This window comes from Alnus glutinosa, chromosome 5, assembly GCF_958979055.1.
Source record: "Alnus glutinosa chromosome 5, dhAlnGlut1.1, whole genome shotgun sequence".
Classification (NCBI taxonomy): Eukaryota; Viridiplantae; Streptophyta; class Magnoliopsida; order Fagales; family Betulaceae; genus Alnus; species Alnus glutinosa.
This window is the reverse complement of record NC_084890.1, coordinates 25,614,771-25,632,940: the sequence shown is the minus strand read 5'-3', so window position 1 is coordinate 25,632,940 and position 18,170 is coordinate 25,614,771. Positions and strand designations below refer to the sequence as shown.

The following is an 18,170-nucleotide window of genomic DNA, read 5'->3' as shown; positions in this document are numbered from 1 at the left end:
TTTTTTTTTTTTTTGGCATCAAATGTTTTCTGAAAAAAATATATATATATATATATATATATATATATATATATATATATATATATATATATATATATATATATATATATATATATATATATTTTATATTTTTCGGTGTTTGATGCGATCGAAAATAATAGTTAAACCAAAAATATTTTTGGAAAATAATTTCTATTTTTAAATTTTGTAAATCATTTTTTCGAGTTTGAGTTTTTCTCAAACAGTCAGACCACTACGAAGCCAACATCGGACTACTGCCAGTCTAATATCCCGAACATTTATTAGGATTAAGTATAGCATCAATAGTCCCCAATGGGTAGCTCAATTAGCTGAGGACCACCCCTCATGAAGCGGAGGTCACTAGTTTAAATCCCCCTCCCCCTCTTTGTGTGGACATGTCAAAAAAATAAAAAGTAAAGCACCAATTATTGTTGATAATAAATTAAGACTATATTTAAAAGTAATACAAATTTTTTGCCTTAAACCTAACGTTTGACATTTCAGTACATATGATAAAAAATTAATGAGAATTATGCAATAAGGTTCCTCTTTCTTTCTTTTTTTTTTTTTTTTTGGCATCAAATATTTTCTAAAAAAAAATATATATATATTTTATATATTTTTCGGTGTTTAGTGCGATCGAAAATAATAGTTAAACTGAAAATATTTTCGGTTTAACCAAAAAAGCTTCTTTAGTTTCAAAAAATCATTTCCATTTTTAAATTTTGTAAATCATTTTTTGATTTTTAAATAGCCAGACAATTGTTAAACCACCACCAAGCCAGCATTGGGCCACTGCCACTCTAATACCCCGAACATTTATTAAGACACCATACTTGTTTATGTCATTGATGCGGTAACATCAAACAATGTTCTACTTGGGTAGTCTCTGGATATATGATAATTGAGTTGTCTTCTACTTGTCACCCATGTTTCAAGTAAACCAAAGGTGGGGAGCATTTTCTTCTTTTTTGCCAGCCACCCATTTTCTTCTTCTTTTTTAATTTTTAAAACATTATATTGTGCCATTCCTTCTGCGAGGCACCTATTTTCTTCCTTTTTTTTTTTTTTAATTAAAATTTTTAAAATTTTAGTTTAAAATTAATAGTTTTTTAAAATTTCTTTATTTATTTTTTAAAAATACAGTTTTTTTTATTAATGTTTTATTTTAATTTTTAAAAAAATAACGGTATCATAGGAATATTTGGACAAAAGTTGCCGCTTTGACACACTTTAATAATTTAATAAGTTATATTAATACACTTGAAAATTCAATAAACTATTTTAAGATGGCTGATTTTATATATATATATATTTTTTTTTTTTTTCTTCCCTAAATATATTTTAATTTGTGTCCTGTTTGGTATAGAAACGGACACATCTTAAAAACCGTTCATCCAAAAAGACTCAAAAAAAAAAAAAAAAAAAAACACAATACGAGGGGTAGTACATGTCTATTTATCCTTGCCGACTTGCCGTCTCTCTCTCTATACTTCTGCTGTCTCTCGGCAGATCATCGAAGGTGAAGCTTTTTTTCTTTTCTTTCTTTCTCTGCAACGGTGTGAGGCCCAGATCAACAAAGAAATCAGAAAGATTCAAAGTTTTGTGGGCTTGATACCACAACAGGAAATCCATAGCTCTAGGAAGGCCTTCGGCTCCAGGTATGACCTGTATTCTATCTTCTTGTCTGTTGTTTGCAGTAAGCCAAATTCCCAACTTTCATATTTGGTGATTCATCTCTTTTTTTTGATGATTTTTTGTTGATTCATCCTTCTGCATTAGAGTCCTTGATTCATAATATTAGATTTTCAGTGATAAAGTTGGCTGCTTTTGGCTCTGCATTCAGTGAACTGCTATGCTTTGCGGACTGAATCTTATATTTTTTGCCCTTTGGAGTAACATTGACTGAACCCTAATGTTTTTAGCCAGAGAGCAGTGGATGATCATGAAGCGGGAACGGGAGGAAATACGGCCTGAGGGCCCCAATAATTGCATCCCCAATTTTTGTTTTGGATTTTCTGTGCCAGAGGTATCTATCTATTATTTTATATGCTGCACCTGTTTGTTTCTTATAGAGACAGATATTGAAAACTTGAAACATGGGAAATTCGAATTCCAAGTCGCCATAGCTTTTTATAATTATGCAAATTTACTAAATTTTATGGAACAATTTCATGAAAGGTGAGACCTTTCTCTATAATAATAATGTCAGCTAATCGAGAGCTTCATTGCTCTTCATTATCAGATTGACAAGATAATGGAGGACCGGTTGCCAACAAACCAAAAATCCAGACTTAAGTGGCCACAATCTCAGGCCAAGACGTTGCTTGGTGTAAGTTTAAGTTTTAGATATATTTCTATGTAATCCACATTATATTAAACACTCTAAATTGTTTGTTTTTTTTTTTTTGGCTTTATTAACAACAAAGACGTACCTTTACTTTGGAATCTTGTTTATGTTATTTTGTGTGCACACAGATTGACAATGCCCTAGAGGCCGATCTGACTGGTAGATTGCCGGTGGACATTCTTTCTTCTATAATATCATTAATCTCATTGAGGGAAGCTGCCACTACTAGTATCCTTTCAAAAAGATGGAGATACATTTGGAGGACCTCTTCTAATCTTGACTTAGATGCCAAAAACATGCTTGGACATTTTTTATACTTGGACCATTTCAAAAGGCAGCCTACTCAGTGGAAACAGAAGCAAAAGGGAAGATTTGTTAGATGGGCCAATCATATTCTAGAACTCTATGTCGGCAAAAACGTAGATTCCTTCAGGGTTGAGTATCCGTTGGGTAGTGATCATGGTTGCGACGTTGATCGATGGATTCAATTTGCAATTGATATGCAAGTTCAAAAGCTTGACATCAACCTGTTAGACGATCATTTGTCAGACTTGTATCATGACCTCTATAAATTTCCATATTGGCTATTTGCTCAAGCTGGGAAACGGCCAAAGATAAAACATTTGTCTTTGAATTTTTGCAGCCTGAGTATTCCAGAAAATTACAATGGCTTGAACTCCCTTTCATCCCTCTCATTGAAAAAGATAAGTTTAAATCAAGAGAATGTGTATAACATTTTGACTAGTTGCCCATCTTTAGAATGGTTTAGTATAAGCGAATGCCGTTGTCCATTTCGTTTGAAATTATCTAGTGGATGTCGGTCTCTCAGGCTGAGACACTTGAGGATATTTCGTTGCGAGCCTTTAGAAAGAGTTGAAATTCATGATGCCGTAAGTGTTGCATCAATTGAGTACGACGCAAAGATGTTTGGGCAGGTCTTATTAAAGAACAGTGCACAACCTGTTAGACTATGTGTGACTTTGCAGTCTGATCGTAGAACTTTGCAGTCTGATCGGAGAACTTTGCAGCCTGATCCTAGAACTCAAATAGCGTATGTCCTTGGCACACTTGCAAAAGACTTTCCTCTAGTTGAGACTTTATTAGTGTCCACTCCATATGCCCAGGTATTGCCACAGCAAAAATTTTAGTTGAACTTTTTGTCATCATTTTTGAACATCATGTCTCTAGTTAATCATTTCTTTCCATTGTCTTTCAGGTTGATTTAATATCTAAGCACTTAACCACATTTACTAGACTCAAGCAATTGAAGCTATTAGGTGTAAGATTTAGAAAAATTCTGCTGGACCTGACCTCTGCATTTTTGGAGGCGGCTCCATCATTGGTTGAACTGGAGATGGATGTAAGTTATCTTCTATATCAAGGACATTTTTATTTGATTGTTGAGCTGCACCGGGCTTTTTGTTCCTTGGAACTTTGTACAATCTCTTTATTTTTTTATTTTTTTTCTTTTGATATGTTATTAAACTAAGATTTGTATGATTGTTTACCCCTTTTTTAAGCCATAAGCTCCATTTTATGTTTTCAAACAAAATATTAGTTGGAGCAGTCTTTAGACTTGGATAAATATTGGGTGTTTTGTGACCTGATTAATGGAAGTATTCCTTTTATAGGTAACATGGCAGAGATATTTTTTACACTTTTCTTTACACCATTGTTTGAAAGATTTTCTTTTTAAACGCAAATATCACCTATTGTTTCTAAGACGTCAGGAAGGATTTGTCACCGAGATATTTTTATGGTATAATTTCAAATGCATTTTGCATTCAATTTTTTGGAAAGATTCGGGATTGGAGAGTGGAAATGATTGCCAGTATTTTAACTAGTGTTTGACAAAATTTAGGTTAAAAAACAAACCTGGTTTACTACTTGCTTTGAGTAATTTTTTTCAGAACGTAGTTATCCACCCATTGTTTTGTATGATATCAACAAGAATTTGGAGTGAAAGTATATATAGGATGGTTTCTATACTTTATATATTCACATTCACTAGTTTCTTCTAGGCAATAGATTTTGACAAGTGAACGGAAAGAGTTGTTAGTGATGTTATTGTTATCTAAGAGTTGAAAAGATATTATGTGAGTGGTTTATGCTCTATGCCATTAGTGATTATTAGCCATTGGAAATCAGTCTCACTTGGTTTTAATGTACAATTTTTGTTTTGCTTCTTTCTTGTTTTTAGCTCCATCTTCCCTGCAGCGAGGACGACCGGATAAAGCGCCAAAAGATAATAGAAGGAGCAGATTACAGAGAACACAAGAAGATACCTCTTAAAGAATATTGTCAACATCAGCGTCTCAAGAAAGTGGAGCTACGTGGTTTTTCTGCTTGTCCAATTGAATTTGACCTTGCCGTACTTCTGCTAAAAAATGCTATTCTGCTTGAGAAGATGAGAATTGTTCTAGAAATAACACCTTATTTAGGCGACGGTGAATGCTGGGTTATGGGCTTATCCAAAACTAAAATTGAGCGAGAGAAAATTCTCAAAATTCTGGGTCCGGAGGTGCCATCTACGGTTGATTTAGTACTCGTGTGATCTTTCTTGTTATTATTTTTGTGGGGGGAAATTTGCCCTTCCTGTGAAAATTTTCATGGAAGAAAACGATGAATATTTATTGTGCAGTTTACATGATGATTTATTTCTGAATAATGATAAGGATGATTGTATTGTTACTGTTTTGTAGAGATTTTAGAACACCATAGGAGATTTATGCAAGTAAAAACAAGAAACCCTAGTTGTTGAAGCATGCAGCTTAGTTATATCTGGATTCTGGACTATAAGAATGATGAAAGGAAGTTGGGCTCATTCATTTCTTCACAATCTAAATGCAGGTAATCTCCTCCACTTCAAATTCATTTCTTCTTCACAATAATAAAGATTAATATTGCATTGCTCAATAGATATGAGTACCTTGATTATATCCCCACCAGCTCAGCTCACTTGATTTATAATAAAACATTTTGAGTGGAATATCTAAAGATAATAAAAATTATTTTTATGCGAGCATGCTGAAAGTTATAATTTCTCATGTGAATCTCAGGCCAAGACGTTGCTTGGTGTAAGTTTAAGTTTTTGATATATTTCTATGCAATCCACATTATATTAAACACTCTAAATTGTTTGTTCTTTTTTGGCTTTATTAATAACAAAGACGTACCTTTACTTTGGAATCTTGTTTATGTTATTTTGTGTGCACACAGATTGACAATGACCCAGAGGCCGATCTGACTGGTAGATTGCCGGTGGATATTCTTTCTTCTATAATATCATTAAACTCATTGAGGGAGGCTGCCACTACTAGTATCCTTTCAAAAAGATGGAGATACATTTGGAGGACCTCTTCTAATCTTGACCTAGATGCCAAAAACATGCTTGGACATTTTTTATACTTGGACCATTTCAAAAGGCAGCCTACTCTGTGGAAACAGAAGCAAAAGGGAAGATTTGTTAGATGGGCCAATCATATTCTAGAACTCTATGTCGGCAAAAACGTAGATTCTTTCAAGGTTGAGTATCCGTTGGGTAGTGATCATGGTTGCGACGTTGATCGATGGATTCAATTTGCAATTGATATGCAAGTTCAAAAGTTTGACATCAACCTGTTAGACGATCATTTGTCAGACTTGTATCATGAGCTCTATAAATTTCCATATTGGCTATTTGCTCTAGCAGGGAAACGGCCTAAGATAAAACATTTGTCTTTGAATTTTTGCAGCCTGAGTATTCCAGAAAATTACAATGGCTTGAACTCCCTTTCATCCCTCGCATTGAAAAAGACAAGTTTAAATCAAGAGGATGTGGATAACATTTTGTCTAGTTGCCCATCTTTAGAATGGTTTAGTATAAGCGAATGCCGTTGTCCATTTCGTTTAAAATTATCTAGTGGATGTCGGTTTCTCAGGCTGAGGCACTTGAGGATATTTCGTTGCGAGCCTTTAGAAAGAGTTGAAATTCATGATGCCATAGGTATTGCATCAATTGAGTATGACGCAAAGATGTTTGGGCAGGTCTTGTTAAAGAACATTGCAGAACCTGTTAGACTATGTGTGACTTTGCAGTCTAATCGTAGAACTTTGCAGTCTGATCGTAGAACTTTGCAGCCTGATCCTAGAACTCAAATAACATATGTCCTTAGCACACTTGCAAAAGACTTTCCTCTAGTTGAAACTTTATTAGTGTCCACTCCATTTGTCCAGGTATTGCCACAGCAAAAATTTTAGTTGAACTTTTTGTCATCATTTTTTAACATCATGTCTTTAGTTAATCATTTCTTTCCATTGTATTTCAGGTTGATTTAATACCTAAGCCCTTAACCACATTTACTAGACTCAAGCAATTGAAGCTATTAGGTGTAAGATTTAGAAAAATCTTGCTGGACCTGACCTCTGCTTTTTTGGAGGCGGCTCCATCATTGGTTGAACTTGAGATGGATGTAAGTTATCTTCTATATCAAGCACATTTTTATTTGATTGTTGACCTGCAACGGGCCTTTTGTTCCCTGGAACTTTGTACAATCTCTTTATTTTTATTTTTTTGCTTTTGATACGTTATTAAACTAAGATTTGTATGATTGTTTACCCTTTTTTTAAGCCATAGCTCCATTTTATGTTTTCAAACAAAATATTAGTTGGAGGAGTCTCTAGACTTGGATAAATATTGGGTGTTTTGTGACCTGATTAATGGAAGTATTCCTTTTATAGGTAACATGGCAGAGATATTTATTACACTTTTCTTTACACCATTGTTTGAAAGATTTTCTTTTTAAACGCAAATATCACCTATTGTTTCTATGACGCCAGGAAGGATTTGTCACCGAGATATTTTTATGTTATAATTTCAAATGCATTTTGCATTCAATTTTTTGGAAAGATTCGGGATTGGAGAGTGGAAATGATTGCCAGTAATTTAACTATTGTTTGACAAAATTTAGGTTAAAAAAGAACCTGGTTTACTACTTGCTTTGAGTAAATTTTTTCAGAACGTAGTTATCCACCTATTGTTTTGTATGATATTAACAAGAATTTGGAGTGAAAGTATATATAGGATGGTTTCTATACTTTATATATTCACATTCACTAGTTTCTTCGAGGCAAGAGATTTTGACAAGTGAGCGGAAAGAGTTGTTAGTGATGTTATTGTTATCTAAGAGTTGAAAAGATATTATGTGAGTGGTTTATGCTCTATGCCATTAGTGATTATTAGCCTTTGGAAATCGGTCTCACTTGGTTTTAATGTACAATTTTTTGTCTTGAATTCAAAAACATGATGTATTTGACTATTTTCTTTTTAGGTTTGCAGCTTGATGCTTCTGATTGTAATGATTTGTGGACGCCTTTGGTGGCGAGAAAAAATTTCATTTAGTGAATTGGAACAAGATCTGTACGCCTTTGTATGCAGGTGGGTTAGGAGTTCACAATCTCATCCAGTTCAATCGAGCGCTCCTGGGTAAATGGTTGTGGAGATATGGTAGGGAGAGAGAGGCTTTATGGCGGTTGGTGATTGATGCCAAATTCCAGAGTCTAGAGGGTGGGTGGTGCTCGAAAGAGGTTTCGGGTTCTTTCGGAGTGGGTGTATGGAAACATATAAGGAGGGGGTGGGAGAAATTCCGCAACTTCGTTCGTTTTGAAGTGGGGAGTGGATCAAATATTAGCTTTTGGAAAGATTGGTGGTGTGGGGATGGTTCCTTGAAGCAATGCTTTCCAGCTCTTTTTTCTATAGTAAGGAACAAAGACGCGTTGGTGGCGGATAATTTGGTGGTTCATAATGGTGTAATTCAGTGGAATGTTCTTTTTACGAGACAAATCCAGGATTGGGAGATGGACATGGTCCTTTCTTTCTTCGATCGATTATATTCCACTTCGACTCGTCAAGGAGAGAGTGACAGATTAGTGTGGAATCCCTCCAAAAAAGGTTTATTTGAGGTGAGATCCTTCTACGATGAGCTCATTAAGGAAGATGGCCCTTATTTTCCTTGGAAGAATATTTGGCGTGTTAAGGCTCCAACAAGGGTGGCTTTCTTCGTTTGGTCAGCGGCTTTGGGCAAAATATTGACGCACCATAACTTGCGTAAGAGGAATGTAATAGTAATGGAGTGGTGTTGTTTATGCAAGAAGAGTGGGGAGTCTATAGATCACTTGTTACTTCATTGCGAGGTCGCCCAGGCTCTTTGGAGCTACATTCTTATTTTATTTGGGGTTGAGTGGGTTATGCCTCGAACGGTGTTGGAATTGTTAAAGAGTTGGGGAGCGGCAATGGGGAGTGGTCAAGCTATAGAGGCTTGGCGTTTAGCTCCTTTGTGCTTGCTTTGGTGTATTTGGAGGGAGCGGAATGCTCGTCTGTTTGAAGATGTAGAGACATCTATGGTGGAGCTTCGGAAGCGGCTGATCGATACTTTATATTTTTGGATAGTGCCACACCATAGTTTGAGTGTATTTACTTATGTAGATTTCTTAAATTTATTTTCTGTTCGACCCTGTTAGGGGCTTTCTTGTATACCTCCCGTGTATAAGGGTTGCGCCCCTCTGCGCTTTTTAATAAATTGCTATTACTTATCAAAAAAAATGATTTGTGGACGCCTTTTTTGTTTTTTGTGATTAATTCTCTCATATTGTTATATATATGCGACAACATGTACTCATGTTTTGACTATCTTGGAAATATCCTTCTGATTGTGACATGTTATTCAAAATAATTAATACCTTGCTTAAAAATCAACAATTTTTGTTTTGTTCTTTCTTGTTTTTAGCTCCATCTTCCCTGCAGTGAGGAAGAACGGATAAAGCGCCAAAAGATAATAGAAGGAGCAGATTACAGAGAGCACAAAAAGATACCTCTTAAAGAATATTGTCAACATCAGCGTCTCAAGAAAGTGGAGCTACGTGGTTTTTATGCTTGTCCAATTGAATTTGACCTTGCCGTACTTCTGCTAAAAAATGCTATTCTGCTTGAGAAGATGAGAATTGTTCTAGAAATAACACCTTATTTAGGCGACGGTGAATGCTGTGTTATGGAGATATCCAAAACTAAAATCGAGCGAGAGCGAATTCTCAAAATTCTGGGTCCGGAGGTGCCATCTACAGTTAATTTAGTACTCGAGTGATCTTTCTTGTTATTATTTTCGTGGGGGGAAATATGTTCTTCCTGTGAAAATTTTCATGGAAGAAAACGATGAATATTTATTGTGCAGTTTACATGATGATTTATTTCTGAATAATGATAAGGATGATTCTATTGTTACTGTTTTGTAGAGATTTTAGAACACCATAGGAGATTTATGCAAGTAAAAACAAGAAACCCTAGTTGTTGAAGCATGCAGCTTAGTTATATCTGGATTCTGGACTATAAGAATGATGAAAGGAAGTTGGGCTCATTCATTTCTTCACAATCTAAATACAGGTAACCTCCACTTCAAATTCATTTCTTCTTCACAATAATACAGATTAATATTGCATTGCTCAATAGATATAATTACCTTGATTATATATCCCCACCAGCTCAGCTCACTTGATTTATAATAAAACATTTTGAGTGCAATATCTAAAAATAATAAAAATTATTTTTATGCGACCATGCTGAAAGTTATAATTTCTCATGTGAATCTCAGCTGATCCATTTATTTAGGTTAGCTAAGTAAGGTTGGGTGTCAGGCTTGTCACACATGCATCAAGTGTTCAAATAATTTACAAATTCAGCTACATGCCAAAACTCTATCAATACTAATTACAAGAGTTACATGAGCAGATATCAAACATGGCAACATATGCAAATTTTGGCACAGGCTGTCAAGCACATAAATAATTTTTTGAGAGAATGAGAGGCTATTTCTTTACAATAATTATCAGTTATTAGAGCACTAGTAGCAGATTCCTTATAAGTAGTTTTGTTCCCTAAAATAAGGAAAATTTGAAAAAAAATCACAAAAAATCAAGCTACAGTAGTTACCCTATTTTAGAGGGTCACCCTTGGATTGGGAAGCACTGTAGCTTCCCAACAGCTTATTTTAATAAAAGAAAACGTTTGTCTCTCTCCTCTCTCTACGCATCCTCAACCTAAAAAAAAACAGCTCTCTCTCTCCTCTCTCATTCAGTCGTCTTCAACCTCTCTCCTTGCGGGTCTTGCGGCTCCCACCCACCTCAACTCCCACAAAATCCCCTTCCTCCTCCTTGAAGCTTCTGATGCCGTCTGCGGAGATGGACAGAGATGGACAACGACGCTTCTCCCTTCACCCCTCTGTCTCTCTCTTGTTCTCTGTCTTCTCTCATTCTCAATCAACAACAGATGAGTGAACAAAAGAAAAAACGAAGAAACAAAGAACAGGAGAGGGATTGAGTAAAAAAGAAGATGCAGACAAGAGCGAGAAAGAAGATGGAGAGAGAGAGAGAGAGAGAGAGAGAGAGAGAGAGAGAGAGAGAGAGAAGAAGAAGAAGAAGAAGAAGAAGAGATTTTATGGAAAAAAAAAAAAGAAAAAAAAAAGAGAGACAGACGAGAGGGAGAAGAAGACAGAGATGAGAGAACTGGCCGGAAGAAAAAGAAAAGAAATGGCATAAATGGCTTCAAAGAAGAAGAGGTAAAAAGATGCAGAAGCTTTCGGAATAAAGTAAAAAAAAAAAGGTAAAAGGTCAACAATGTTATTTTAATGATATAGAGAAAGATAAAGGGAAGCTGTTGTGGGGTGTTTTTGTATAGGGAAAAATAGTTTGGAATCTGCTGCTAGTGCTCTTAAGCATGAAAATGAATTACACTACCAAAGTTAATATCTTTATAATTAGGAACTTTTTTTTTAGTCTTAGACTTGAGTGTTTTAAATTTTTAATATATATATATATATATATATATATAGATTTATGCGAGTCACTTGTGGATTAAGCGAGTTGATCCAAAATTAACCAATTCATTAATCGTGTCTAAACGGATCGACTTGGTTTGACCTGAATTCTATTTTACTAAACTTTAATATACAAATTTTTGTTTTGAATTTGTGTTAAAACTTTAATCTACATATATTTAATATATAAAAAAATATAAGTGACTCATAAAACAATCAATCCAATCAGACTGGGGGGATGAATTCAAATCTCTCAATCCTATTCTCTCCCGATAAGGGATCTCCCATCGCATCTCCTACCCTCATACTCACCAACAACAAGGTTCCGTTGAACGCAAGCATCGACACATTGTCGAAATCGGCCTCTCCTTGCTTGCCTCTGCCTCCATGCCTTTCAAATACTGGGATGAAGCTTTCCTCACTGCAACTTTTCTAATTAATCGTCTTCCCTCCCCTGTCACTCACAACAAGTCTCCATTTGAACTCCTCTTCCACAAAATTCCTGATTACAATGTTCTGAAGGTGTTTGGGTGTGCCTGCTGGCCTCACCTCAGACCCTACAACTGTCACAAACTTGAATTTCGTTCCCAACTCCGTGTCTTCATAGGCTATAGCCTCCACCACAAAGGCTATCGTTGTCTGCACATTCCCTCGAGTCGAATCTATATATCCCGCAATGTCATTTTTGATGAAACGTCCTTCCCTTTTCAGCATCTCCCGGCTCCTACACCTCGTTCATTATGTAAGCCTGTGTCTCTCCCTTCTACTCTCTCACTTTCCTCACCTCCACCTGTCCCGCCCAACTCCCCACCCTGTAACACACCTCCAACCTTTCCCCACCAACCTACTACTCTACCTTCTATTTCCCCACCGACTCCTTCCCATGCAACCAATCCGATTGAACCACCCATTGACCCGTGTCCCCTACCCAGCTCAACCATTATTCCACATGTCCCTCACCCCATGCAAACTCGTTCCAAGAGTCAAATTCACAGACCCCGTACCTTCACAGATGGCACCATTCCCTACCCTCCACCAAAAGCCCACCTCACTCTGAAGCTATCACCTACTGAGGAGCCTACATCCTTCACAACAGCAAATCAGTCTGCCGAATGGAGAGCAGCTATGACCTCAGAGTTTAATGCTCTCCTGCAAAATGGAACATGGACACTTGTTCCCCGCCAACCTCAGATGAACCTTGTTGGATGCAAATGGGTGTATAAAATCAAGAGAAAACCGGATGGGACCATTGATCGCTACAAAGCCCGCTTAGTGGCCAAAGGGTTTCATCAGCTCCCCGGCCTTGACTATGGTGATACGTTTAGTCCAGTGGTTAAACCAACAACCATCCGGACTGTTCTCTCCCTTGCAGTCTCCTCTAACTGGTGCATTAAACAATTAGATGTTACAAATGCCTTTCTACATGGATTTTTGCAGGAAAATGTCTACATGCTCTAGCCTCCTGGTTTTGTTCATCCAGCCTTTCCCAATCATGTGTGCCACCTTAAAAAGTCCCTTTATGGCTTGAAGCAGGCACCTCGGGCATGGTTCTCCTGCCTCAGCACTCGCCAACTTGAACTTGGATTCACTGGCTCCCGGGCAGACACCTCCTTGTTTATTTTTGATGCAGGTCCTACCAAAATATTCATACTTATTTATGTGGACGACATCATAATCACTAGCCCCAGCTCCCACCTTACTGACAGGCTCATCTCTAAGCTACAGTGTGATTTTCCCATCAAGGATCTTGGCAATCTTCACTACTTCTTGGGCGTGGAAGTCCTTCATGACAGCAAGGACATTTTTCTCTCTCAAAGAAAGTATATTTTGGATATCCTCCAAAAATCCAACATGCTCTCTGCAAAGCCAGTAACCTCTCCCATGTCTTCCTCGAAGACCTTGTCAAAATTTGATGGTGAAGCCTTTGATGATCCGTCACTGTACAGAAGCATAGTTTGCTCTCTCCAATACCTCTCCCTCACTCGACCGGATATCTCCTTTGCAGTCAATAAAGTATGCCAATTCCTCCAACGCCCAGCTGTCCATCACTGGGCTGCTGTCAAACGTATCTTGAGGTACTTGAAGCATACCTTATTAAGACATTAGCTGCTATCACTCATTCTCCACATATCACGTTGTCTACTCCTCACACAGCCACGGCACCAGCCCATGACAGCAAGCCTGCTGCTCAACATGGCAAGTATCTTCTGGAAAGGACACGCGCAACACCAATTCAAAATTACAAGGAAACCTCCGAAGATCAAGCTACACTAGAAAGGAAAGCTAGCAACAAGCTATAATCATTTCAAATATTTTGTAATTAAGTCATAGCTAATTTTATGGGATTGCTACTGTAACGGTCTTTTGTAAACTATGTATAAATATGTATAAACGTCAATGAAATATCATCAAGTTAAAACACAAATATTCTTGTCTTTATAATAACACTCTGAAGATGCAGACAAAATTACCCCCTCCTGGTATTGGCATGCCCATGGTTTCGCTTTAGAGGGAAGGTATTTACAGTTGTGATTTGCTTTCTTCAAGTATTTTTTACGTCATTGCACTGAGATTCTATGTACTGCTATTTCATTTTCTAAGTAATTACTAAGAACCCAATTACTTGGGTCGTTTCCGTCAAACTTGGGGAAATCCAAGTTGACCGATTTGGGATTGATTTCTGCTCCCTCAGGGGCTGATGGAATAAAAGAACCACTTGATCCCGATATGATTCCTTCTTCTCTCGTGATTGGAGGTATGTTGGGGCTCTTTTACCCACTTGTTTCTCCCTGTACCATCACCCCTCCATGATTCTGTTCGGGTGCTTTGATTGCCAATGCTTCCATAATCACATGCAAATTCTCCTCCGTTCGACTTTGAAATGCCTTGTTGTTTGCTTGAAGTTTGTTGATAGTCTCCTGTTGTATGTTGACAGAATCAGAAAGTTGGGTTAACTTTTGACTTTGTGTGCTGAAGGAATCAGAAAGTTGGGTTAACTTCTGACTCTCAGCTCTGCACTCCTCTCTCAGCTTAGTGAGAGCCTCCGCCAGTTGAGATGTACGAGTACCTTCAGTCATGGTCGCAGGAACGCGGCTCTGATACCACTTGTTACGTGCCTTGTTATTATTTAAGTGAAATTAGCATTTCGAGGGGCTAGTCCTTCACACTTAAGCACTCGGCTCAGAGGTTTTAGCACTTCCAGGTTTAACTCATAAACACACGGTAGTATGATTAACCTCCCAAAAGATATCATTCATTTCCACTTCTCTAGTTTAAATCATGTAGCACAACAATGCAATCGGGAACTGCGAGTAATGGCCGAACCCACTACATAATAACTGACCCACTAAGATTAACTGACCCAACTGACCCATTAAGATTAACTGACCCACTGACCCACTAAGTTAGCTCTCTACAACCCACTTAGCACGTTCCAGAACACCCTGAAACTGTCTTAGGAAATTAAAGGTAATACAGGAAATTACAATAAGACCCATACAAATAAACGTAATGACTCTAATAGCCTTATGCAGCTGGTGTCCACATCCGATTCTGTTCCCCTAGGAGAACCACGTGGCAGCCCTAGAAAGGTACCTTGAGCCCTGGTATTAAGGTACCCTTGTCCGAACCGTACACCCAGCTCCCTCAGTCCGATGCATAACACTCTGAAGATGCAGACAAAATTACCTCCTCCTGGTATTGGCATGCCCATGGTTTCGCTTTAGAGGGAAGGTATTTACAGTTGTGATTTGCTTTCTTCAAGTATTTTTTACGTCATTGCACTGAGATTCTATGTGCTGCTATTTCATTTTCTAAGTAATTACTAATTCAAATGTTTGAGCATTTGGCATTAGTAATATTACCGAAAAATTGGTGTCCAAATAATATATGACGTGCTAGAATAATTGATTTTTTTCTTCTTTCAATTTTGTATCTTCAACAAAATCTGGCATGCATATGTAGCTAGAGGGAAGAAGCCTGGAAAGTGGCATTTGATTGGAATTTACATGTTATGATCATTAAGCATTTAATCACGTGGGTTCTCCTTCATATAGGAATTCTCTAAGCCTGAAAGGTTATTCTCAATAGGTTTTATATGAGGCACATTATTTCTACAAATATAAATTAGTTTTTTTTTTTTTTTTTGATAAGAAATATAAATTAGTTTTAATCTTTTCTTTTACTGCGTGACTTCTAAATATCTGTAATGAGGGTCCTTAGGACTGGCAATTGGTTCTTTGGCACACTCGATTAATAATGATCATTTTTTTTTTCCTTTTTCTTTTGCCGATACTGTTGTAGCTTGATAAAGTTCTTGTTTAGCCAACTCCAGTTTCAATGTAAGTTTTGTTAATACTTTTTAGGATATTTGTAAAATTATTACCAATCTTGTGTGAAGGAAACAGAAGAGTTCTGATTGACAATCACTATTCCTGTTATGTGGTTCTGTTATCTATATGCTTGTTATATTTCACTGCGCCAATTTCATTATCTATATGCGTGTTGTATGCTATTAAGATACTGTTCAGGACTGTTTATTGCTGTAAATTTGTAACGACTTGTAATTACCAGCTGTAAGCATTCAATTACCCATAGGGTGGAGCAGAATGATTGAACTTCACTGCGTATATGTTTCAGAGAAATTTTGTAACTCTGCCCCACCCCCCCAAACAAAAACACAGCTCCACTTTTTTGCTAATGACTTGGATTATCCGTTTTGCTTGTTTCTTTTGTTTCATTAGACATTTAATTTAGGATTTGATTTAGTATTTGTGGAGACTATTATTAACAGAGTTTTATGGATAATCAAAAGAGACCCTTTGGCTCTTTGCGGCCATTATGGAGTAATTTTAGTGTTGAAAGGTAATGATCTCTTAGCTACTGAATATTCTTATTCCTGAGAAGGTTACCTCATTGCAATTACAAAATGATTTCCAGCTTGGTGCTGGTAATATTGTGCTCCCCTAGCTTCTGACCCAGTTTGTTTCTTTAATTTAATTTAATTAATTAATTATGTGGTTCTAATCAGTTAGAACATTGAAGGCTGACTTTTTTTGGCTGAGAACAAATCAACCCACAAGATAATTTTCAATAACCCAGTTCCGGAAACAAATTTGTTTGATTGATAATGATTGAATTCGCTGTTATCATAATTCATAATTCACATCGAGGGAATTGACTTCCCAGGAAAGGAAAACTAAGTATTCAAGATTTCTGCGTTTGATTGTATGAGCGATTTCCTATCCAGAGTCAGTAACTTGCTTAAAGCTGTGTTTTTAACTTCTGTTTTGTTGATTATGTACTCTCTTTTCTTTTTAGGTATGTGCAGAAGAAGATTCGCTTAACTAAGCAAATAGAGAAGTTCAAACGTACAGCACACCAAGAGGTCACTATATAAAAGAATTTCGCTTACATTTTAAATGTAGAAATTCATTGTCTGCTGTACTAAAGGGTTGGGTTTTAATTTGTTTCTCTATTTTTGGCAGTCAATCATATGATAGTAAACTTCATTTTTATTTCTCTTTTTCTATCCTAATATTTATCATCAATTCTACTCCGATTTGATGAAAATGTCATGATTCCTTCTAAAGATGTAAGTCCTAACTATATTGTTGAATATCTGCGTATTTTTGCATTTATTGCATTTGGTTTATTGAATTACGTATTATTGCTCATTTTTCTTTTGCCCCTTGATTTTTACTACCAAGTTACTAACTTTGCACAAAAAGAGAACAATTGTATACTGTGGATGAACAAGGCACCAAATACATCTACTTTAAATGGACATGTTGCTTCTTTTGCAAGTTCCCCGAAGGATTTTTTTTTTTACTGTTTCAAGGAAATGGAGGTTTATTTATTTTTAATTTTATTTTAGTAGATTGAAAACTAATGTATATGTCTAATTGATAATTGTTTCATTATTATGAATGATGATAGTTTCAATATTTGATAGCAGAGCTTTTTGGAATTTAAGATAAGGGCATGCCTCTTTAGGCTAGGGAGAAAAAAAGAAAACAAATACAGACAGATTGATGGAAATATCCTCTCTTTTTTTTTTTTTCCCAAGAACCGTGACTATTTTAGCAAATTGATTTATTGTTTTGGTTTGGTTAACAGATATTTAATACTACTGGCATGGCGTTTGGTTCACAAGCTATAAGGGAGTACACCCGTGGGTCTTCACCAGAGTTGTTGCACATGCAGGTTGGTGGTGGTTTCGAGAGAAGAACATGGTCTATGAAATCGTCATTCATACCCCCCTAAAAAGAAAATGAAGTCCTTAATTGGTAATAAAAGCATTAAGAGGCAATGCTTACTCCTTTAGTGGTTGTCACAAATATAATCCAACATGTCAAACCAAAAAGAGATACATCAGGTATGGAGCTACGGAATTGCTGTCTTTTAAGACTGCTTTGGTAGTGTTTATGTACAGGTTATTAGGACCGTTGAAAGGGAAATATAAAAATAGATATGCTATTGAGGTGATAATTCATGCATGTATGCCTTTTAAGTTTTGCTATTCATGGCAACATGGTTTACACTAAACTTCATTGCTTTTCAAGGTCCATTATGCATTATAATGAAGAAACATTTGATGGAATTACAATTGTATGTACCTATAGGTTGTTACAATTTGGTTTGAATTGACAACATGTGTGCTATCTAAATTAAATCTCTTCCGTTTTCTTTTGGTATATCATATTTACTTAATATTATAGTTTTTTACTTTATTTGTTAAGAAAAATCAATATATACTTGTTCAATAATCTAGATATTAAATCCATTCTATAATATAATATATGTATGATATTAAAATTATAATCTTAACAATTATAGTGATACATAACACAGGGAACCAAGCACGTGCATTGCGTGTGCCATCCCAACTAGTAAAAAAAAAAAGTAGGCATATATTTAATATTATTTTCATTTTTAAAATCACATGTATCTGACAC

The 18,170-nt window shown here is 36.3% G+C and overlaps 3 protein-coding genes across 7 annotated transcripts in view; all 3 read left to right on the top strand.

Moving 5' to 3' along the window:
• The first annotated feature begins 1,444 nt into the window (after positions 1-1,444).
• LOC133868428 (F-box/FBD/LRR-repeat protein At1g51370-like) lies at positions 1,445-4,998 on the top strand. 2 transcript variants are annotated; one of them, XM_062305328.1, is made up of 6 exons: positions 1,445-1,682; positions 1,951-2,050; positions 2,267-2,353; positions 2,500-3,495; positions 3,588-3,731; positions 4,572-4,998. In XM_062305328.1, exons 2-6 carry the CDS (start codon positions 1,961-1,963, stop codon positions 4,923-4,925), a joined length of 1,671 nt encoding a protein of 556 aa, XP_062161312.1. In that variant the 5' UTR covers positions 1,445-1,682; positions 1,951-1,960; the 3' UTR covers positions 4,926-4,998. The 2 variants fall into 2 exon arrangements, with proteins under 2 accessions (XP_062161312.1, XP_062161310.1); XM_062305326.1 differs by having other exon boundaries at positions 1,448-1,682; positions 1,947-2,050.
• Positions 4,999-5,084: 86 nt separating this feature from the next.
• On the top strand, positions 5,085-9,592 carry LOC133868429 (F-box/FBD/LRR-repeat protein At1g16930-like). Of its 3 annotated transcripts, none has more exons than XM_062305329.1 (4): positions 5,085-5,221; positions 5,591-6,586; positions 6,679-6,822; positions 9,136-9,592. In XM_062305329.1, the coding sequence occupies exons 1-4, from the start codon at positions 5,216-5,218 to the stop codon at positions 9,487-9,489; spliced, it is 1,500 nt and encodes a 499-aa protein (XP_062161313.1). In that variant the 5' UTR covers positions 5,085-5,215; the 3' UTR covers positions 9,490-9,592. The 3 variants fall into 3 exon arrangements, with proteins under 3 accessions (XP_062161313.1, XP_062161315.1, XP_062161314.1); XM_062305331.1 differs by lacking the exon at positions 9,136-9,592 and adding an exon at positions 7,689-8,957; XM_062305330.1 differs by lacking the exon at positions 9,136-9,592 and adding an exon at positions 7,681-8,957.
• A 38-nt stretch (positions 9,593-9,630) lies between these two features.
• LOC133868424 (F-box/FBD/LRR-repeat protein At1g51370-like) overlaps positions 9,631-18,170 on the top strand; it is an 83,408-nt gene continuing 74,868 nt past the window's right edge. The window contains exon 1 of one of the 2 annotated variants that reach the window (XM_062305318.1): positions 9,631-9,785. In XM_062305318.1, the coding sequence (XP_062161302.1) occupies positions 9,700-9,785 (86 nt within the window). In that variant the 5' untranslated portion in view covers positions 9,631-9,699. The remainder of the gene's footprint in view (positions 9,786-18,170) is intronic. The other variant, XM_062305319.1, reaches the window with a different exon arrangement.